Here is a 23,453-nt window from a genome sequence, read left to right as displayed (position 1 = left end):
TCCGCTACTTTTGGTAAGGAAGGTCTAGAAATTGAATGTCCTTGAGACTTACACCAACGTCTGTAAACCGACCATTTAGCAGATAATTTACTCTGTGATGCCGTCTGGCAAGAGCCAACTGTCGCGCACTCTGGAGGAGAACCCTTCGTGCTTGGAGAACCTCCTGACAGTCTCCAGGCATGAAGATGAAGCATGTGGAGCCTCTGATGAAACCGATGAAAATGGGGTTGTTTGAGAAGATCTGGTCTCTCTGTCAGACGAATGGGGGGCTCCACCAGAGCTTCCAGTAGGTCGGGACACCACTCCTTCTGTGGCCAGAAGGGGCAATCAACGTGAGATCCAGATGCTTGGTTGCCCTCACTTTGTTGAGGACTGACCTCACCAGAGAGAACGGAGGAAAAGCATAGGCGGTTGAAGTACCCGCCCAGTCCTGCAAAAGAGAGTCTGTCCCGGCACTCTGAGGAGTCTGGTAAGGGGCGAAGAATATCTGGCACCGAAAATTCAGTGGGTGCAAACAGATCGACTGGTGACAGGCCATTTCTTCCTGAGGCTGTCGAAGACTTCCTGGCAAAGTGTCCACTCACCGACCCTTGAACTTCGTTCGTCTCGACAAGGCGGTCTCGCTAAGACGTTGTGATGGCCCAGGATAAACTGAGGGACCAACGTAATCCCCCTGTCTTCTGCCCAACACAGGATTGATCAGGCTTCTTGAGTGAGAAGATCCGACTGTGTGCCGCCTTGGTTTCTCAAGTACGAGACTGCTGTGGTGTTGTCGACAAAGATCGCGACAACCGACTCCAAACAGTTGTTCCTGAAATGAAAGAAGGCCTAGGTACACTGCCCTCAGTTTCCCTCCAATTATTGACATGATCCTCTCCTCCTCTAACCGAAGCGGCTTCGGAGCCCAGGTGTGCACGCCAACCTTGATCCGAGGCGTCTGACCAAAACATTAGGTCCGGAGGAACCGAAAGAAGAGATGTCCCTGACTTGAGGCAGTGAACTTGCATCCACCAACGGAGATCCTTCCGACATTGTGGAGAAGAGGCGACTATCGTGTCCTCGGACACAAAATCCCATGACTGGCGAAGTGTCGACTGAAGGGACCTCATTCTGAGACGACCTCCGGGAACCAGTGGATGAGGGATGACAAAATGGCCCAGGAGAGACCTCCAAAGAGAAACTGGCTGCGTTACGGAGGACAAAAATTCTTCGATCAGACTCAGAAGCTTGTCTATCCGTTTCTGAGCGGGAGAAGCCCTCAAAATCTGGGAATTCAAAACAATCCCCAGATAAGTCATGATCTGGCAAGGATTAGATTTGGACTTGTCGAAGTTGACACGAATGCCCAACTCGACACAAAGAGACAGAACTATCTCCCTCGACCGGAGACATTTCTCTAGAGATTCAGCCAGGACTAGCCAATCGTCCAGATACCGAAGCATCCTTACATTTAACTGATGCAGAATAGCTGAAACAGGAGCCATCACCCGAGAAAAGACCTGTGGAGCAGTGGTGAGGCCGAAACAAAGGGTCTTGAACTGGAAAACTCCCGAGTCCGTGAAAAAACGAAGGTAAGGTCTGCTTCTTGGATGGATGGGGATTTGCAGATAAAGCATCCTGCAGATCGATGGAAATCATCCAGTCACCCCTCCTGACGGATGAAAGAACAGTCTGGACCGTCTCCATCCTGAACGTTGGACTTTAGAATGAACTTGTCAAAACCGAAAGATCTATGATGGGGCGCCAGGCACCCGAGGCCTTTAGAACTACAAACATCCGAGAGTAAAACGAGGGAGAGGAGGAGCTCGCTCTATGGCATCCTTCTCCAAGAGGGCCGAAAGCTCCTTCTCCAAGGCTTGACCCCTGATTGAGTGAGGGGGAATAACTGCTGAACTCGAGAGGACGATTGGAAAGTGGAGGTCTGGAAACAAAAGGGACCTCATAACCTTCCTTCAGGACCTCCACCAGCCAAGCATCCACCGCTCTCCCCTGCCAAGCTGACCAATGGCGGGAGAGACAAGCTCCTACTGCGGTCTCCAGGCGAGGTGATGACTCCTACTTCCGAAAATTCTTACGCAGAGACAAGGAAGAAGAAGAAGAAGGTCCTCCGGAGGTTGAGCTCTTTCTCTGCCTTAGAGGGCCACGCCAAGAACCTCTCCCGCGTTTCAAAGGGTGAGCACCAGAGGATGAAGAAGAGGCACCAGCAACCTGAGATGTACTCTGGAAAAAAGAGCCAGGAGGAGGTTGTTGGGCTGGAGCAGAAGGTACAGATCTGGTCCTAAACTTACGCTTACTCCTTGAAGGAACGGGAGGAAGACCAGAGAAAAAGCGTCTTGATAAGGCCCAGTGAGCTTGGGAAGAGGCATCACCTTGATGTTCCTTCAAAACCTCAGAAAGCACAGAAATATCGAAAAGGAAATCGCCAAAAGGAGAAGAGGACAACAGACGGGTTTCTCTGAATCTCCGATACAGAGGAGGGTAACTGCGACAAATACAGGTTACGCCTTAGAGAAACAAGAAAGGCCTGCATTGAAGCAGCAAGCTCGTTCTGATGTACAGAAGCGATTGAAATAGATGAGCAGAATTTCTCAAAAAGAGGAGCATCAGGAGGAACAAACCCGGAGTCCTTGATATACATTCAAAAGCCCTCCGAGGACCCACATATTGAAGGATTGAGCTTCTTGTAAGGAGCTCATAACAGACTCCATAGCAATAAATCTTCAATTGAGAGAGGACCGAAGCTTAGAAGGCAAGGGTGGGTTGACTTGAAAGTCGGACAAAATCAGGATTTGGCTTGGGGGGTCGAGAGAATGAAGAATCATCCGCCACCTGGTAAACTCCTCTCCGGTGTCGTAGAAGAGAAGAGAGCTTCCTCTTCCCTTCCCCTGATCACATTCGAAAGTTTAGCGGCAACGTCCGCCCTCACTCTCGCGAACCTCTGGGCAAAGGGAAAAACGTAAAAATTCCCGTGACCGGGAAGGACCGTCAAGAAAAATCCCTTCTGTATACAACGAGGCGGAGGCTGCTTCTGCTCTTTAGGCCTCGCCTGAGAAGAAAACTCAAAATTAAATCAAAAAGTTTTCTTGAATTCTATATCATGACATCCATTCGAGGAAACATCAATATCACACGAATCCGCGTCATCATATCATCATCGTCAGATCCTAACTTAGAAAGCGCCCTTTGGCACTGTTACGGGACTAACAGGGGACACGTTGGGTAAAGATTCGGTAGGCCCCACCTGCCCGACCGAATCCCCCCTAGCCTTCGCCACGACGGGGTTTCACAAGCCGGGGTATCTGTCGCACCGTTACCCATGTGCTGTCGACAGGTACCTGACGAGGAGCTGAAAAATGAATCTAAAAGTGTGTTAGACATTCTAGTAAAGCTTCTTGAAAATTCTCTGACAGATTGTTAAACTTAGCTGAAATATCTCTATCTAGACTAGCTGTAATTTCTTAAAATTCTGTTTCCAGGTAGTTTCCATTGCCAAAAGCTTTGAATCCACATCAGAAATAACTTCACTAATTACCGGTTGTACAGGGGGCAAAGCATCAATTAATTCGGAATCGGAGTCCTACGATACCGAAACCGAAGAGCCAGAACCATGAGCGCCCAAGTCAAAGATTCGTTAGATACGTTTTCTAGCAATCGATTTTCTTTCTCCTTAACCGATCTTTTACACTGCAAGATTGTTTGGCGTTTCATATAAGCAGTCATATCCTCGTCAGACCAGGGCTTACATACGTCACAACGAGAAGTCAAGTCACAAACCTGTCCACGACAAGAGCTACAAATGTCATGGGGTTCATACTCCCTGCTACTCATCCTTGTCCCACAAACCGGGCAGTTCCTGATGTTGCTGGCAGAAGGAAGCATCGTAATTTCTTGGTAATCCATTGTAGAATTGGACAGGTCAGTAGTCCGGGTCGCGCACAAGTTCGTAATTTAAGATAAGAACCACAACAGAAATCAAAGTTAATTCACTATTTCGTGATGTAATGCGTGAGTGGTAATTCTTATAAAGTCTCATTTAACAAATAATGAAAGCTTTAAAGGCACAAAAATGTTTAAGGAAATTTATAAAGAGCGGCCGTGATGTAAACAACACGGGCGCTCGTTAACAACTGATTTGAGGGAAGGTTTTCGTATCTGTCAACGACAGTATTGCAACTGGCGGACAGAATAGGAGGTAACAGGGTTGCCAATGTGGTAAATTTTGGTGCGGTTTTTGGGGATTTAGGGCTAGATAAATTATATTAAGGTAATGTTTATTAATATGAAAAGAATACTGCATTGCGAATCCACTTTCATGCATTCTATGCATAAAAATAAGAGGTTCGTGCCGAGCGCAATCACGCTCTCGGCAACGAACGCACAGGGCAAAAATATAATGAAAAGAGTACTTACATCTTTCAATTACACACTTTCGCCCAAAATACATGACTCGGCGCGAGCGCGCCCGCCCTCGGCACCGAGACATAATTCAAGGGTATCAATTTCATGAAAAGAGCGGAAATCGCCGCATGTACGGCGATAGCTCAATGTTGGCTCATAATTAAGTAATGAAAATGAAAACAGTGTACTTACAGTTTCATTTTCAAGTCAAACAAACCATTAGTAGACACAATATAAACAAAGCAATACGACGATGAAGCGGGCAGAGAGCGATGACGAACACGTCCTTCACACCCCGCGCCTCCGAAAGCAAAAGTGATTCTTCACCTCTCGGAGCGCGCGCACGATCGGACAAGCAGTTAACTACCGTTCTCCCCTTGTTCGAAGCTTACGACCGTCCCAGCTGCCGCTAGTTACCTTCCTATTGTTAAAGGACCGAGGGTTTGTATTACGTATCGGAACAATGTGTATAATAACAATCAAATAAGCACTGTGGAGTTTCAGTTGTGATGGCAGTAAGGATAAAAACCACCGATTACAAGGTAAAAATGAATTCAGTTCAAACCATGACCCCGGGAATAAAAAGTTTCATACTTTCACTAATATAGGCAACAAAATGTTGTTTTATTATGCTGATTACAACTGCAATCTTGAGTAAGATCAATAAACGTTACATAGGTATATAAGCTAACATCGTTCAAATGAGTGCTGGGAAGGCTGGGAAAGATGGTTGTCGTCACTGATCAGAACCTGTACATCCACACGGTAGCCGCCATATTGGATTTCAAAACTGCCTTGAAAACATATTTTACGAAGAGCGTCACATGCTTATTTTAGTTCATATGGGGCTTTCATATATCACATTATGTTGACGAAACTTCAATCTTTGGAATGGTATGCTTGGAGTTGTAATTGTATTCTTGTTTCACTAGGGTAGATCACCACGGTAGGCCAACCAGGCCACCTACATTCAACGCTTGCCACCCTCCGAAAAAGTACATTATAACGCGTCCTGACACCCGAGATGGGCATCAGTCGCGACTTCTTGTTGGTGAGAAACGGAGCTAAAGACCTCTACTCTCCTTTCGAAGTAAGTATTTTCTCCAAAGTTAGAAATTAAAGAAGGCAAATTTTAAAGATTTAAACAGAGGGTACTGAAAATGGCACCCACGGCAGTGGAAACCTCACCAAAACGCGTTCAACATTTTTACTTACAACTCGAGGTATTTAGAAGATTGACGCCATCTCGATGTTTACGGAGTAGCTTGTGTCAATAAAATGACAATTTGTCCAAAATTGCATTTTTCCTAACTATACAAACCTGAGGTCCTTTTTACAATAGGAAGGTACTAGCGGCAGCTGGATAGGTCGTAAGCTTTCGAACAACTTGGGTTCGGTAGTTAACTGCTTGTCCACAGACAGCGCGATGCGCGCGCGCGACTGGGAGGTAAACAAATCACTTTTGCTTTTGGCCCAAGCAAAACTGCAGAGTGAGGGTGGCATGAGGTGGGACTATGTGTAAAAGGACCTCAGGTTTGTATAGTTAGGAAAAATGCAATTTTGGACAAATTGTCATTTGTTCCGACACGGCATACAAACCTTCGGTCCTTTTACAATAGGAAGACTCACTTCTTGGTGGGAGGAATCTGAGTCTTTTGTGAACAGACTGGTGTTCGCCCAACCTTGGAAGTTTCCCTGGTCGTAAGAGCGAGGGAGGGAGTCGAAGCCTCTGTCCGATTGATCGGGGTGTGCACCGCAGGATCAATGGTCAGACCTCTGGACCGAGTACTAAGAGAGAGGCAAGCGTATCTCTTCGTACCAGCAATGTAAGAACTTGTTCCTGTACAGGAGCAAATATAAAGTCATGGGTTTGTCTCTTGTAGGCATCCACTTCCCCCCCCCTTGTAGGAGGAAGTGGTGGATATTCTGCTCCTATCCCTAGTGAAAGGGATAGGATGGGGCTCTGTCATATAGCTCACCTGCATCTCGTCCTCATCCAGCGTAGTGACGACCGTGACCCTCTGCCCACAGGTAGAGGAGAGGAAAAGATGGGAAGAGGGAGCCAGTCACTCACTCACTCACAACATCCATCCACACAGTCACACCAGGACTCGATGCTGTTTCAGCCTGCGAGGGTCTGGGTTAGCTACACAACTTGTTGAGCAGCCACCACGGGTCCCAAGGAAAAGGTATCCAAGGACCTGTGGGCAATATCCCGAAGGTAGAAGGAGGTGAAGGTAGTCTGGTTAGACCAGACACCTGCCTTCAGGACCTGCGCCACGGAGAAGTTCTTACGAAAACGCCATCGAGGGCCAATACTTCTGACTTCGTGAGCTCTGGGACGGGACGTACGGATGTCGTCACTACCATCAGCCTCATACGCCCTCCTGATGACCTCACGCAGCCAGAATGAAAGAGTGTTCTTGGATACTTCTTTCTTGGTTACCCCGGTGCTAAACGAAGAGGCGTTGACACTCAGGCCGAGTGTCGAGTTTTCTTCAGATAGCGCCGTAGCGCCCTCACAGGACAAAGCAGCATCTCATCCGCAATCATATCGGTGAAGTCCATTAGGGAGGGAATCGTGAAAGACTCGAACCTGTCGTCAGGGACAGACGGTTTCTGAGTCTTCGCAACGAAGTTCGGGACGAAATCGAGCGTCACAGATCCCCATCCCCTGGAGTGTCGTACATCATAGGAAAGACCATGAAGTTCCCCTACTCTCTTCGCCGATAGCCGAGGGCCACAAGAAGAAGGTCTTAGGGTCAGATCCCTGTCTGACGACTCTCGGAGTGGCTCGAAGGGTGTTCAAGATCAAACTCCTAAGGACGAGAGTCACATCCCACGCAGGGGGCCTGAGTTCCCTGGGTGGCAAGACCTTTCGAAGCTCCTCATAAGCAAGGAGATCTCGAACAAGTTCGAGATGTCCAATCCCCTCAGTTTCAGGACGAGAGCCAGGGCGGCTCTGTATCCTTTGACTGTGGGGACTGAGAGGAGCTTCTCTCGGCGAAGAAACACGAGGAAATCCGCTACCTGCTGAAGAGTGGCTCTGAGAGGAGATAGACCCCGTCTACGACACCAACCACAGAAGACGGCCCACTTCCCCTGGTACACAGCTGCAGAGGACTGACGGACGTTTCCAGCCATCTCTGTTGCTGCGCTACGAGAAAAGAGCTCTCGTTCGCAAGAGATGGTGGATAACAGCCAGCCGTGAAGTCGTAGGGACTGGACTGCTTGGTGGTACCGCTCGACGTGTGGCTGGGCGAGAAGGTTGTGCCAAGGGGGAATCTCTCTCGGTTCTCCTGCGAGAAGAGCCAGCAGGTCCGGATACCAAATGGCATGTGGCCATTTGGGAGCCACCAGGATCATCCTGAGATTCGGGGTGACCAGTGCTCGACTGATCACCTTGCGAATCAGGCTGAACGGGGGAAAGGCATAGGCGGAACGAAGAGGTTGTCCCACGGGTGTTGAAGAGCGTCTCTGCAGCTGCCCATGGGTCCGGCACGGCTGAGAAGAAAACCTGAAGCTTTCTGTTGTGCCGGGTGGCGAACAGATCCACGACTGGTCGCCCCCACAGGTCGAAGAGCCTTTCCACCACATCCTGGTGTAGAGACCACTGCTCGGATCCCTATCACCTGATCCCGACGGCTGAGCGTGTCTGCTACTACATTCCTCTTCCCTTGGAATGTAGCGTGCCGACAGCTCTATTGGAGTGTGCCTCGGCCCACTCGTTGCACCTGCCGAGTCAACTGGTACAACGGAGAGACACTAGGCCAACCCCCCTGTTTGTTGACGTAGGCCACTACCGTGGTGTTGTCGCACATCAACACCACTGAGTGTCCCATCAAGCGGTCCCTGGAACTCTTGGAGAGCGAGAAACGCTGCCTTGAGTTCCAGTACATTGATGTGAAGGTGCTTGTCGTTCTCGTCCCACACTCCTGAAGTCAGCAACTCCTCCAGGTGTGCGCCCCATCCCTCGTCGATGCGTCTGAGAACAGCTGCATGTCCGGGGGGGGGAGTGCGCAGAGGCACTCCTCTTAAGAGGTTCCTGTCGTCCAGCCACCAGGCTAGGTCCTGCCTCACCTCCGGTGGTCAGTGACATGGAAAGCTTGGGGATCCGTCGCCTGTGACCAACTCTCCTTTAGTCTCCACTGAAGAGACCGCAGGTGAAGACGCCCGTGAGGGCGGGATAACTTCTCGAGTGACGACAGGTGTCCGATCACGACTTGCCATCGCTGAGCTACCTGTTCCTGCCGAGACAGGAACTGGTTGGCTGCCTCCCTGAATCTGCTGATCTGCGAGTCTGCGGGGAAGACTCGCCCTGCTACCGTGTCGATCAGCATACCCAGGTACTTCATCCTCTGCTTGGGCTCGAGATCGGACTTCTCGAAGTTCACAACGATCCCCAGATCGCGACAGAACTCGAGTAGTCGATCCCTGTCCTGTAGCAACTGCGAGCTACGCTCGCCAGGACTAACCAATCGTCGAGATACCTCATCAGACGTATCCCGTGCGAATGGGCCCAAGCAGACACCAGAGTGAACACTCGCGTGAACACCTGTGGGGCTGTTGAGAGACCGAAACAAAGTGCCCTGAACTGGTACACCGTCCCGTCGAGGATGAAGCGGAGGTACTTTCTGGAGGACTGATGAATGGGTATTTGGAAATACGCATCCTTCAAGTCCACTGAAAGCATGAAATCGTTCTCCCTGATGGAGTCGAGCACGGAACGTGCCGTCTCCATCGTGAACCGGGTCTGGCGAACGAACCGATTCAGGGGAGAGAGATCTATCACCGGGCGCCAGCCTCCCGTAGACTTTTCCACCAGGAAGAGTCGACTGTAAAAGCCCGGTGACTGATCCGTGACGATTTCTACAGCTCTCTTGCTCAGCATGGTCTTGATCTCCTGTCTCAATGCTACGTCCTTCGATGACCCTGGAACGTACGACTGCTGTTGGACCGGGTTGGAGGTGAAGGGGTGGCCGAGATTCGAAGGGTAATAGATATCCCTCCCGAAGGACATCTACAATCCAGGTCTCGGCGCCGTAGCGCTGCCAAGTTGCCCAATGGCTGGCCAGGCACCCCCCACTTCCGGCAGCAGGTGAGGGGGAACGCCGTCCCCTAGCGTTTCCCCCCTTTCTTTCTTCGACTTCCCCCCCCAGAGCCTCCTCGGGAGAAGGAGGGCTGGGAGGAGGGCTGGTTACGGCTCCCCTTTGCAGAAGTCGAAGAAGACAGAGTCTTTCCACGGGGCTTCGACGCGACTACCGTCTTAGCCACCGTGGAAGCGCTAGCCGAGCTCTTTGGCTTGGCCGCAGTCCGAGGCTGCCCAGAAGCCTTCGAGACTGCCTGGTGAACCAGACGGTCACTGTCGTCAGTGCGCCGTCTGTCCACCGCAGCGTCCACCATCTCTCCAGGGAAGAGAGACGTGGAACTCCGTAAAGGTCCGTTGCGGAGTCCCAATGCCGCTTCACGCCCAGCCGCCCTGGAAACTCGAGTAAGGACAGCGTCCCTACGTCGGAGAACCAGGTTGGCCCACAGGTTTACCGTCTGGTGGGCAAGGAAGGAGATAGCTCTTCCCCCAGACTGGCAAAGTCTCCTCAAGGCCGAGTCATCTTCGGGAGAAATTCCCCCGGAGTTGGCTGCGACCTTAGATACTGTGAGGGACCACAGATCTATCCAGGAGATGGCCTAGAAAGCTGCCATGGCAGTGGATTCCAGGCCGAGTGCCTCTTGCTGCGAGAACCATAGGTTCTCGGACAGGAGCTGCTGCAGAGACACACCCGGCGTTAGCCTGGCTAACTCCGGGTTCACCTGTTTGGGGCGGCATCGGGTCCTCAGATGGCACGTAAAAATGATATTGTTAAGATACAATAAAGTTTTGTACATACTTACCTGGCAGATATATACTTAGCTATAGACTCGGTCGTCCCGACAGAATTTCAAAACTCGCAGCACACGCGACAGGTAGGTCAGGTGATCCACCATTCCCGCCGCTGGGTGGCGGGGTCTGGAACTATTCCCGTTTTCTAAGCCATAATTTCTCTTCCACCTGTCTCCTGAGGGGAGGATGGGTGGGCCATTAATCGTATATATCTGCCAGGTAAGTATGTACAAAACTTTATTTTATCTTCACAATATCATTTTTGTACAAGAAACTTACCCAGCAGATATATACTTAGCTGATTGGCACCCTTGGTGGCGGGCAAGAGACAGCTAAAAACAAAATAATACTTAACTAAATACATTAAAAACAGGGAAAAAACACCTATGTTCTTGGATAAAATAATCTATAGTTCCTACCTGATTGGGCTGAAGACTTCATGACTACTGTCGATGAGTCTGCCTGCCTCAAGAGTTTCAACGAGGAATGAACCAATGGTTGAATAACTCTTTGGATCGTGTCAATGGGGGGCTAGCCCGCTTACGCGACAGAGCCTATCTGGATCGTACCAATGGGGGCTGACCCACTTACATGGTAGAGCCTTGCCTTTTGTCCATATCAATGGAGACTCGCCCTCTTACTGACAGAGTTAAGGTTATTAAAAAATCGCAAAGAGCACTGAAGCCAATCCCGATCACCTGACCATGTTAGTATTGTTAGAATCTATGAATTGCAAGAGGGTTCCTATTCCCTCTGACAATTAACCAATAAAAAACAACCACCAATAAAAAGTAATTTAAACACTAAACTAAATTAGGAAGGATTAGCCTCAGCCCCTTCTCCCAGCACTGAATTCGCCGAAACATACGCTCCCAGAGCAAAGCACTTTTCGTACGAAATTTTAACGTCTCTTAGGTAATTCGAGGCGAACACAGAATTACATCTCCAAAAACGTCGACTCTATAAGAGCCTCAAGAGACCATGTTTTGTGAAATGCCATAGACGTAGCTATGGCTCTCACTTCATGAGCTCTTACTCTGAGAACCTTGAGATGCTCTTCATTGCACTTAAGGTAGCGCTTACCTTATTATTCATCTTTATGAAGTATGTAAGGGCGTTCTTAGACATCGATCTTTTCGGATCTCTTACAGAGCACCAAAGACTTTCTTCTGTACCTCTCAGCAACTTCTTCTCCAGGTAGAACTTGAGTGCCCTGACTGGACACAAAGTCCTTTCTAGTTCTCTCCCTGTTAATGAAGATAGTCCTCTTATCTCAAAGCTTCTTGGCCAAGGCTTTGAAGGATTTTCATTTTTTGCTAGAAAAAATGGTTTAAGGAGCAAATCGCTGAATCCTTCTTGAAAACCCACTTTACCTTCCAAAGCTTGCAATTCGCTAATTCTCTTGGCTGTTGCTAACGCAAAGAGGAATAATTACTTTCTCGTTAAGTCTCTAAACGAAGCTGCGTGAGACGGTACAAATTTTTCCGACATCAGGAATTTGAGGACCACATCCAAGTTCCAGCTAGGCTTCTTGATTACATGGTCTTTCGTGGTTTCGAAAGACCTTATAAGGTCATGTAGATCTTTATTATTCGTCAGATCTATTCCTCTATGTCGAAAAACTGAGGCCAGCATACTTCTGTAACCCTTCACTGTTGAAACTGCCAGGTTACAGTCTTTTCCTCAAATATAGGAGAAAATCTGCGATTTCAGTTACAGAGGTACTGGAAGAGGGATATTTTCTTTCCCTTACACCATCTTCTAAACAACTCCCACTTCGACTGATATACTTTTAGAGGTGGAGACTCTTCTGGCTCTTGCAATAGCCTTCGCCACTTCTCGTGAAAAGCCCCTTGCTCTGACAAGTCCTTCGACAGTTCCTGAAGGCGGTCAGACTTAGAGCGGGGTAGGTTTTTGTGAAACCTGTCGAAGTGGGGTTGTTTGAGAAGATTCGTTCCTCAGTGGAAGCGATCTTGGAAAATCTACTAACCAACTCCAGCACCTCTGTGAACCAATCGAGAGCTGGCAGAAGGGAGCGATGAGGGTCATTCTTGTTCCTTCCGAGCAAGCGAACTTCCTCAATACTTCCCCTACTATCTTGAAGGAGGGAATGGCGTATGCGTCCAAGCCCGTCCAATCTAGCAGAAAGCTGTCTACTGCTACTGCTTGTGGATCCGAGATCGGGGAGCAATAGGTCTCTAATCTGTGATTCTTGTTGGTCGCGAACAGGTCTATATTGGGCCTTCCCCACAGATGCCAAAGTTGTTGGCAAATCTGAGGATTGAGAGTCCATTCCATGGGTAGGACTTGTTCTTTTCTGCTCAACAGATCTGCCCGGACATTTTTCTCTCCCTGCACAAACCTTGTGAGAAGAGAGATCTTCCTTTCCTGAGCCCAAATCAGCAGATCCTTTGCTGATTCGTACAGGGAAAAGGAATGCGTCCCCCCTTGTTTCTTTATATAAGCGAGGGCTGTGTGTGTGCCGAGTGAATCTGAATCCCCAGACCTGAGACCTGTTCCTCGAAATGAACTAACGCTAGATGAATGGCTGTTAGTTCTTTCTTGTTTATGTGCCAGGACACTTGTTCTCCTTCCCAAGTGCCTGACACTTCTTCCGAACCTAGGGTCGCTCCCCACCCTGAATCTGAGGCGTCTGCAAATAACGCTAGGCGAGGGTTCTGTAAGCGAAGGGAGATTCCCTTGCTTAGTTTCTGTGGATCTAACCACCAACGGATATTCTCCTTGATCCCTTTCGAGATTGGAAATGTATCTCCTAGATTGTTGGATTTCCAATCCCACTTCTCCTTCAGATAAAATTGAAGGGGTCCGTAGGTTGTGTCTTCCTAAGGAAACGAACTGTTCATCGAGGAGAGGGTCCCCAGTAAGCTCATCCATTCCCTCGCGGACAATGTTCTTTCCTTAAGAAGACTGCCACCTTTTCTAAGCAGCGTTCTCTCCTTTCCTGCAAGGATACGCTAGAAAATCCCGAGAATCCATCTGAATCCCAGATAGACAATACTCTGCTGGGGAGTCAGCATGGATTTCTCGCGATTGACTAAAAAGTCCTAGGGACTTTGTCAAATTTAGAGTAACTAATAGGTCCTCCAGACATTTTTTCTCCGATTGGGCTCTTATTAGCCAATCGTCCAGATATAACGAGATCCTGATCCCTTCCAGATGTAGCCAATAAGCTACATTCTTCATGATGTCCGTGAAGACTTGAGGGGCAGTCGAAAGTCCGAAGCACATCGCTCGGAACTGGAACACTTTCCCTTGGAACATGAACCTCAGATACTTCCCCTTGCTGCCGGATGAATTGGCACATGGAAATACGCATCCTGAAGCAAGGGTACCAGGGACACCATCCAGTCCCCTGGACGAAGAGCAGATAGAACAGAGGAAGACGTCTCCATTGAAAATTTCTTCTTCAATACAAAGAATTCAGGGCACTGACGTCTAGAACCGTCTCCATCCCCCCGATGCTTTTGGTACCAGGAATAGCCGATTGTGTAAAATCCTGGAGACTGGAGATCTTGAACCAGTTCTACGCTTCCTTGGAAATCATCTGTTCCACTGCTTGCAAAATAGCAAGCTTTCGGACCGGATCCGAGTATCTTGCAGTCAACTCCTTGGAGTTGTCGTCAAGGGAGGATTTTCCCTGAAGGGGATCAAGTATCCTTTTTTCAGGATAGAGAGGGACCAAGAGTCCACTCCCTTCTGCGCCCAGACTTTCTTTGGCAAAGTGGAGTAGTCTGGCGCCTACTTTCGTCTGGAGGACTCCCTGCTCATCTAGACTTCCCGAAGGACCTTCTAGATGGTCTACTCCTTCTATCTGGTCTGCGACCTCTAAGAGGGGCTCTAGAAGAGGAGGCACCTCGAAAGGGCTGTACAAAAGAGGGTCTCTCTTTTTTCTCTATAGGCACTGCCGGCCTAAACTTTTTTGCTGAGTGCGTGAGGAGATCCTGAGTTGCCTTCTCCGTAAGAGATTTAGAAACTTCTCTAACAGTCTCCTGTGGAAATAGATGCGGGATAACGGTGCAAAAAGAAGAGATGTCCTTTGCAAAGGTGATACTGCTCTTGCTAGAAAAGAGCTAAAGACCGATCTCTTCTTTAAGAACTCCCCGTTCCAAAAAGAGAGGCAACTTCTACGGAACCGTCCATGACCACTCTGTCCAAGCAAGCCAGGACGCTTGAAAGTTCCTCCATGGAAACAAAGTCAGTGTCCTGGGCTCTCTTAGCTAACGCTCCCAAAGCCCAGTCCATAAAATTGAAGACTTCTAGGGTTTTAAAGAGGCCCTTTAGAAGGTGGTCTAGCTCACACATGCCCCAAGTTGCCTTAGCCGACAGCAAAGACTTCCTCCTGGAAGAGTCCACTAAGGAAGCAAAATCCGCATCTGCGGAAGGAGGGAGGCCTAACCCCATAGGTTCTTTGGTCTCGTACCACCTTCCTGGTTTGCCTGTTAACTTGGAAGGAGGGCAGGAAAAAACTGTCTTGCCCGCTTCCCTTCTGGAAGTCAACCACTCTGAAAAGGTCTTTAATGCCTTTTTCATACAAAGAGCGGGCGCCATCTTGACGAAGGAAGACGACTTGAGAGCTTTTGTGCTAGACATCAAAGATCCTGGTGAAGGAGGGTCAGCAGGATGAAGGGAGTCTCCGAACTCCTTTAGCAGCAAAAGAGAAAGTCTCTTGTAGTCAGAGACTGCTACATCTACTGGCTCGTCGTCTTCCGATACCTGGTCCAACTGATCCACCGAAGGTAGGACCGTTTGGAGTGATCTGGCTCTTCCCGGAGAAGAACTCCTTTCCCGAGAAGGGGAGCGCTGAACATTAGCACTTCTATACGAAGAGGTGAGGCTCCTGCCTGTCCGAAACACTCTTGCGCCTACTAGACTCTTGTTGTCTAGGTTCGCCATGGTTTCGCGGCGCTTGCTAGCTCCTGGCGCCCTGATTCAGGGCGCTGAAAAGATCCCCAGCGTCCTGATTCATGAACGCTTAAAACAGGCTCTTGGGCGCCCTAACTCTTGACGCCTAACGTACTCCTGGCGTCCTGCCTCCTGGCGTCCTAACCCTCCTGGCGCCCTACTCCTGGCGCCCTGACTCCTGGCGCCCTGACTCCTGGCGCCCTGACTCCCTGGGCGCCCCTGGCTCCTGGCGCCCTGGCTCCTGGCGCCCTGGCTCTGGCGCCCTGATTCCTGCCTTCGTAGCAGAATCCTGACGTCCTGAATCATGTGGTCTGAGAGGCTCTTGACGCCCTTTCTTGCGTCTTGCTGCCTCTTTGCGCCTGTCTGGCTCCTGGTCCTGCAGACCCAAAGGATCCTGATACTTAAATCGGTTTTCCGGTTCCTTAAACCTAAACCGATCGAGACTTCTGCTCGATTCGCGGCGTCTCAGAGGACGCTTCGGGGAAGACAGCCTATAGGGCGAAAGAACTCTTCCTTCAGGAGAACAACTCCTATCGGACGAGTCTCTCGACGAAGGCGAAAAAAAACGCCCTGGAGATTGTGAGGGTTCTCTCCTATACGAAGAGGGGGCGTTTAGCGGAACTCTTAACAGGGAGCGAAACTCTTTCCTCCTTGTCGAGTCCTTAGCAAAGGAGCCTACTAAAGAAGCTAACCTGCTCTTGCAGATTAAACAAAAACTTCTTCGTAGGATCCTGAGGAGAAGGCTCTTCTTGTTTCGTCTTCTTAGGACCCAAAGGCCAATCCTCGGGAAAACGCTCTGGGCTGGAATCAGCCGCGTCTCCTTTAGGCGCCTTCCAGGCTCTCTTCAAAGGGCGCGAAAGCGAGGCCGAACTCCATCCTCGTTTAGGAGAGGAAGAGTCTGAGGCCGAAAAACACTCCCTTAGGACGCCTTTTCTGCGGCAATCCGAGGCAGCCTGGGACTTTACAACAGGATCTGCCAAAGGGACGCCTGACCGTTGGGGATGTTCTGCATCCTCCCTGCGGCTTTCGACATTCCTCCTCCTCCCCTGGTCCTGGGAGTTTGGAAGCGGTCTAGGCCTAGGAGCAATGAGGAACCGGTCAGACGCCCCCTCCACTGCACTGGGGACATTGCAGCAAGTCACTATCACCACTCTTACCTTGTTTAGAGCTCGTAGCTGAGCTTGAAGTTTCTTGATTGAAGCTTTTACATTTTCCCTCTCCGAAGAAGAATCTTTGGATTCAGAACAGGGAGAAGCAGCTGAGGCTAAGGGAAAATCGTTAGTAGGAGAGTTAACTTCTTGTTCTAAAGAGCAAGATCTACTAGATGACCTAGCTGAAGCCTTTCTCACTCTATCTCTCTCAAGCTTCCTAACATATGATGATAACTCCTTCCATTCAAGCTCCGTAAGGTTCTCGCATTCAACACAGGTGTTATTAAAAGAACATTCATTCTCCCTGCATTTAGCGCAAATACTATGAGGATCTAATGCCGATTTAGGCAGCCTAAACCTTACAACCTTCCCTACTGCAAACTCTAAACATAGGTGAAGCCTTAGCGTCAGACATCGTGAAAGAGTAGTCAAAACCAAAGTCGAAAAACAGTCCACAATAAGCGTATGCCAAGCCAGAGAAAAAACAGAATACGTCACCAAAAAACCAATCCAAATTCTCGGCAAACGAGTAGAAATCCAAGATGGAGGAACGAACAATAGGTGTTGTCCGTTCAACCGACAGAGAAATTATGGCTTAGAAAACGGGAATAGTTCCAGACCCCGCCACCCAGCGGCGGGAATGGTGGATCACCTGACCTACCTGTCGCGTGTGCCGCGAGTTTTGAAATTCTGTTGGGACGACCGAGTCTATAGCTAAGTATATATCTGCTGGGTAAGTTTCTTGTACAAAAACGCCGCTGTCGCAGCAGAGGAATTGGAAGCAGCTTGCTCGACCTGCCAGACTTGAGAGAACCGTCTTGTCCGGAGACAAGAGATTCTACCTGGTCCAGCACTGAGTCGGCAAGCTCAGAACACGGCAAACCCACCGTCGGTCTGGGTTCCCCCTCTCGGGCCCCAGAAAGACTCGAGCCGGGACGTGGGCTCGGATGGTGGGAGCGGCGATATTCCTTCCCCGAGGTCGTGTGGCTGACGAATCAGCGCAATTACCTCGGCAAAGTTCCTCTGGATCTCCGGAGTGACTGCATCCTGAGGAGTAGGACCGTCCAGTCCCTCTAACAAGAGCAGCTCCCGAGATCCTCCCCCCTCGAGGGGGGGGAACAGCGACAGACCCCTCTCGGTCTCCTCCAGCCACTTGTGCATACGACCTGGCCGGTCCGAGAACCGTGCCTGGTACGTAGGACGTCGTGGTGGGATCCTGAGGGGCGCACCCCTCACGATCACTCCTCAATACCTCGCTCCTCCCGGTGTAACCCGAGGAGGTTGAAGGTATGGGAGAGGCAGACCTGACGCTCCCTCCTCGCTCGCTGGCAGAACCAGTGGGCTTGGAGGACTGCAGGCGATCGTCAACCCGCGGTGGCGATCGAGCTGCAGGCCTGGTCGAGCCGTCTCGCTGTGGAGAACGGCTGGACTGAGGACAGCGGCCCCGGCCTCGTGTGTCAGAAGAGCTGGTGCTGGTCGCCATACCCGATCGCTCTCTGTGAGAGTGACGGTCAGGCGACCGGCGAGCTCCACTGTCACGGTGAGACCGGTGCGTATACTCACGGCGCGTCACGTCGCTGTACCAGCCGTGCTGGTGCCTGCGAACGGGGGGGGACCTCTTCCCAGCCTCAGCCCGTGGCCGGTCGTGGACCGTCACGTCAGCCCGGTGTAGCCAGCTGATCGCCCGCGAGAGCGAGAGCTGGTCTGGTGAGAGTCGCGTGAGCGGCTGTCACCAGTCTTCCCGCTCCGTGCCATGAACCTGACGCTGAGCTGGCTCAGAGGTCTGGTTCCTACTGCACGGTCGCTGGTAGGCGACCGTACACTCGGTACCTCTCGCGAACGAGAGGCCGAGACGGATCCTGCCTGCGTGGTCGAACCACTAACAGCAGGCGAGGAAGTGCCGGTGTTAGCCGGCACTCCTCTGGTCCCCGTAGTCTTCTTCCTTGCGGAAGAAGAGACGGGTCCTGCCCCCGAAGGAGCAGGGTGACCAGCGGAAGAACCCCCCGTCTCACCGGAGCGAGACGGGCCCTTAGAAGCTCCCGAAGGAGACTTCTTAGGGGGGGAGGAGGCGACCTTCTTCTTCTTAGGCGGTGGAGCCTTAGAAGATGAAGGGGAAGAGGCGGCAGACGACGACGACGACGAAGAAGACGATGAAGACGACGACGACGACGACGACACCTTCCTCCTCTTCTTCTTCTTCTTCGTCAGCTTCCTCAGGACCGATGTCAGATCTGTCATCCAGGGCGGAGCCGGGGCTGCTGTTTGCCGAAGCAACAGGCCCGGAACGACACCTGTCCGAACAATCTGGCATCGGAGCAGCGGCGCCACGAACAGGAACAACGGCAGCAGGTGCAGGCATCACAGGAACAGCAGTGGAGACGGCAGGAACAGATACAGGAACGGCAGCAGTGGTCGGCAACATCACGTCCGTAAACAGCGGCTGGGCAGGTACGGCAGGTACGGCAGGCTGTACAGGCAGACCAGGTGGACGGACCAGCGGCACAGACATCCTAGGTACTGGTGGGAGGTCCAGGGGCGAGCTCTTCGGGCACACGAAGTCCGGTCGAGGCAGCACGGCAAACCCAGGCGGCGGCATCACACTCACCCCCGTGGTACGGCGACTGGCCCCTGCACCGATGTAGTTGGTGTAACAGAGACCGCGTGCGGGGTGTACACCAGGTTGAGGAGGTGAGCATAGCCAGCAGTTGACAGGGTCGTGGTAGTGGTCGTCACCGTAGCATGCGTGACCGCCACAGAGCCAGCGAGATGGTAGAGCAGCCCCTGGACACTCGGCACGCCCTGCAGACCCAACGATGCCCACACCTGTCCGAGGTCGTCCTTCGTGGCAACAGCACCTGAGGAAGCAAAGGTCGGGTGATTAGCAGGATCCTCTACCCGTCCGTGCGATGTAGACGAACGGATAGAGGACCCAGAGTACAACTCAACGTCGGGGTATCTCGCGCCCTCCTCCACACTCGACAGATCGGGTGAGGAGAAGGACCTAGAAACCCCCCCCGAAGGGGAAGGCGCCAAACGTGGGAGCTGAGCGGGCGGCAGGAAAGAAGACGAAGTAAAGTGTCCGTAACCAAAGGAGTCGCGGGAGAGCTTTCCGACGACTCCTTTGCAGGCCTTCGCTTCTTCCTACCTTCGTACAAGCCCCACTGCGCCTCCGACCATGACATACAACTTCACAGGGCTCGGCTCGGGTACATTCGCGCCCCGACACCAGCGCGCACAAAATATAGGATCAATTTCAGGAAAGGAGCGGAACTTACCGCATTTACGCCCTTCGGTACCCGGGCACAATCTCCGGAGGGTAAGCGGGGCGTGGAGACTCCATAATTGATCAGTAATTCACAATTGATGAAATAAAGAGGAAATGATTGTACTTACAATGATTACTCAACACAAACACAACCATATACTCAAGGGAAAGCAAACGACGAGAAGCGGGCAGAGAGCGTCGAACACACACGTCTACTCGCTGTGAGGCCGAAAGCAAAAGTGATTTGTTTACCTCCCAGTCGCGCGCGCCTGTCGGACAAGCAGTTAACTACCGAACCCCTTGTTCGAAAGCTTACGACCTATCCAGCTGCCGCTAGTACCTTCCTATTGTAAAAGGACCGAAGGTTTGTATGCCGTGTCGGAACAACTAACCATTTCCTGTGATAAATCCGCACACCACTTGTGCCCACAGACGCTGGAGCACTTTCATCACAACAATCGAAACACGATTTCTCACCAACAAACAAGCCAGGAGTAAACAGCTGTTTTGGTAGAAGATGACGAGAAGCGTGCTCTTAGCTAATTTTTAAATAAGTAGTAAAACATCAATATTTTACATATTTATGATGATTAATTTGAAAATATTCGTTATTGAAAAAGTACTCGACTCTGACTCAAATTTAAGTAATTATTTTTCGGAATTAGAACGTTCTTTTAAGTTCTGTATTATGACGTCACGACATCTTGACTTTCGTACCTATTGTAAATAATTGCTATACTCAACTGTCATTGCAGAACAGTTTACCAGTTATTCATGCAGATTGTTATCAGCTATACATGTAATTGTTATAATCGTAATGCGCATATATATCTTTATTATTTACTTTTTGGATATATGAAGATGTTTTACTGCTGGATTATCGCCGTAGTGTGACGCAATCGTTTCGGTCCATGGGCCTCTGTCTGTTTTCGCACCATAAGAAATTAGGGGCCGAATTTGCAATGACCAGAAAGTCGTTAAAAGAGGAAAGTTAGCATTGAGGGGCATATGTTTTGACTGAGAAAAATACAAATTTATTCAATAGCTAGCTTGTAAAAAATACTTGGTTATAAAAACTTGATTGACAACTAATCAGCATGTCTACTAGGGTTTCAGAGACAGTGCAAGCACGTTTTTGGGCAATACCTAGTTCTGTAACGAACACTACGTAACAGAACGAGTTTTGCTATAGTGCATTACACCCAGTGCCGTAATTTATAAGGGTATCGTGAATCACTAATCGTAAAGAATAACGACACTTGTCCTTGTACCAAGAGACGAAAAACTCCATTATGCAGAAATGGATACGAACACGCGTATAAAGCTCCACCTACCCTCTCCCCCCCCCCCCCCCCCCCTCCACCGCCATCCCTTTTCTTCTTCGTTTCGTTCTCCGCCTTCCTTTCTCTCTCTCTCTCTCTGTTGCCATTCGGTATGTGTTGACCCTCCAAACTGGGTATAAGACTACACACAAAACGTTGAAATTGGTGAAATTAGGCTATGTATTGGAAGTATATATACATAAATATTAAAGCAATTTTATCATTATTGCATTACTATGACAACTAGAATTCATGGAAACAGTTTATAATAATGGAACGGCGTATGTGTGAAGCCTCCACTAATGTGGCAACGATGATTTTGCCATTCTTAGCATGCAAACATTAAAGCATGCAAACATTAAAGGTACATTTATTCTGGCATACGATTATTAAAGAAATTCAAAATACTAATAAAGACTGAAATCAATGAAAAGTCTAGCAACAAACAAAAAAGCAAAAAAAAAAACATGTATATAATTCACCTTCCCGTAGTCGTTCCTCTAGCACTTTTCCATATTCGTTCCTCTATGGTTTTCGGCAACCAGATGTACGAAAACGTTAGAAACATTTGATTTTATCTACTTTAGAAATATCTGTAATTTTTCGGGGTAATTTGGTTGCAAAAAAGGGATAATATACATGAATTAAATCAAAATTTTTAAATAAAGTAAATTTAAACTAAATAACGAGTAAAGTAAACAGTTTAGGGAATAAAACTTTGCAGTTTCGTCGTCTGTCGTCGTCTGCTGTTCATAACCGGTTTTGGCGGCCGCGCTTGCTTAGAAACCAGAAACAGCAACGGTTTAAAGTGCAATGTGGAGTGAACTGAGACCAACCAAAATGTGTATATAACAATCAAATAAGCACTGTGGAGTTTCAGTTTTGTGATGGCAGTAAGGATAAAAAACCACCGATTACAAGGTAGAATGATTCAGTTCAAACCATAACCCCGGGAATAACAAGTTTCATACTTTCACTAATATAGGCAACAAAATGTTGTTTTTATTGTGCTGATTACAACTGCAATCTTGAGTAAGATCAATAAACGTTACATATATACGCTAACATTGTTCAAATGAGTGCTGGAAGGCTGGGGAAAGGTGGTGGCCATCACTGATCAGAAACCTTCCATGAAAAACGTAGCCGCCATATTGGATTTCAAAACTGCCTTGAAAACATATTTTACGAAGAGCTCACATGCTTATTTTAGTTCGTGTGGGGCTTTCATATATCACATTATGTTGACGAAACTTCAGTCTTTTAAATGGTATGCTTAGAGTTGCAATTGTATTCTTGTTTCACCAATTAAATATCGAGTGAATAAGACCCGTCCACCGTGATGAGGGTTGGCCTGTCGTGATATTCTACCCTATTTAAATATCGAGTGAATAAGACCTGTCCACCATGATAAGGGTTGGTAGTCGCTGGTGTTTCCCCCTACTTACTTCGAAAGGAGAGTAGAGGTCTTTAGCTCCGTTTCTCACCAACAACAAGTCGCGACTGATGCCCATCTCCGGTGTCAGGAAGCGTTATAATGTACTTTTTTTGGGGTGGTACACATTGATCGTACATGGTCCACCCCTGTACCATGCGGTGTTTTACCCTAAGTACTTTTTCGGAGGGTAGCCAGCCGTGACCGTCTATGAGTTGGGCCAGTCCATGCGGTTGTTTACCCTATACCGTGTAGGAACAAGTACTTTTTTGGAGGGTGGCTTCACACACGGTGGAAACTGGATCCGCTAGTCCAGCCGGTTGTTTCCCCTACTGAAGTAAAATACCTAATACGTAAAATGCTACAATAATAATACCAAATTTGAGTGTCAATTAATTTTGAAAACTACCTACTAGGCTAGGTAGCTACTCTACCTAGCCTATATAGGCTACCTATACCTAAGTAACTTCCAATTGCAGTTCCGGAAAGGGTAGCTGTTCCTCCTACACTAGGTAGTATAGCCTTAAGTACTTACGGATAATACCTGGAGAGAAACCCGAATACAGCATTGAAAAACGCAGGAACTGATTCCCCTTCCTGCAACATAATTTCCTTGAGTTTTGCATCATGTACATGAGATTTTGCCATCTACGGTTGTTGTTTCACATCAAGTAATAAGCGTAAAGTTAAAGTAATAGTACTGGTAGTACTAATAGGATTTGCCTTTAAAACGGCTCCCTTTCCCGACCTTAATTTGCTTTTGACTGCGATTGTATAAATGTATTTTCTGTACAGTACAATATGCTTTTGATAAATTATTTCCTTTTAAACTGCATTTCTAGACAACGTGTTAGCTATTAGTCCCTATGTCTTCCTAACATGCTACTGTGCGAATCAATTTTTTTTTTTCACCTGATGTACGCGCCTCTCACGATATAAAAACGTTTAGTTCCTTCCTCTTTCCATCTTACTCTGTCATTTGGCTCTAATCAGCATAGATTTTCAAATTTATCTTGCCAAGTTAATTTATCTCATAATTTCCTAACATTTCTTATAGATGTGCAGTGTTGTTTGTTTGTATGGG

The 23,453-nt window shown here is 49.0% G+C and overlaps 1 protein-coding gene across 2 annotated transcripts in view; it reads right to left on the bottom strand.

Moving 5' to 3' along the window:
* The window catches only part of LOC135204023 (nudC domain-containing protein 3-like), a 301,510-nt gene extending 278,431 nt beyond the window's left edge, over nt 1–23,079 (bottom strand). Inside the window, exon 1 of one of the 2 annotated variants that reach the window (XM_064233958.1) lies at nt 22,905–23,079. In XM_064233958.1, coding sequence (XP_064090028.1) covers nt 22,905–23,017 — 113 coding nt within the window. In that variant the 5' untranslated portion in view covers nt 23,018–23,079. The remainder of the gene's footprint in view (nt 1–22,904) is intronic. The other variant, XM_064233957.1, reaches the window with a different exon arrangement.
* Between the last annotated feature and the right edge of the window lie 374 nt (nt 23,080–23,453).

This window comes from Macrobrachium nipponense, chromosome 44, assembly GCF_015104395.2.
Source record: "Macrobrachium nipponense isolate FS-2020 chromosome 44, ASM1510439v2, whole genome shotgun sequence".
Lineage (NCBI taxonomy): Eukaryota > Metazoa > Arthropoda > Malacostraca > Decapoda > Palaemonidae > Macrobrachium > Macrobrachium nipponense.
Note: the sequence above shows the minus strand (reverse complement) of the source record. Positions and strands in the feature narration are given on the sequence as shown.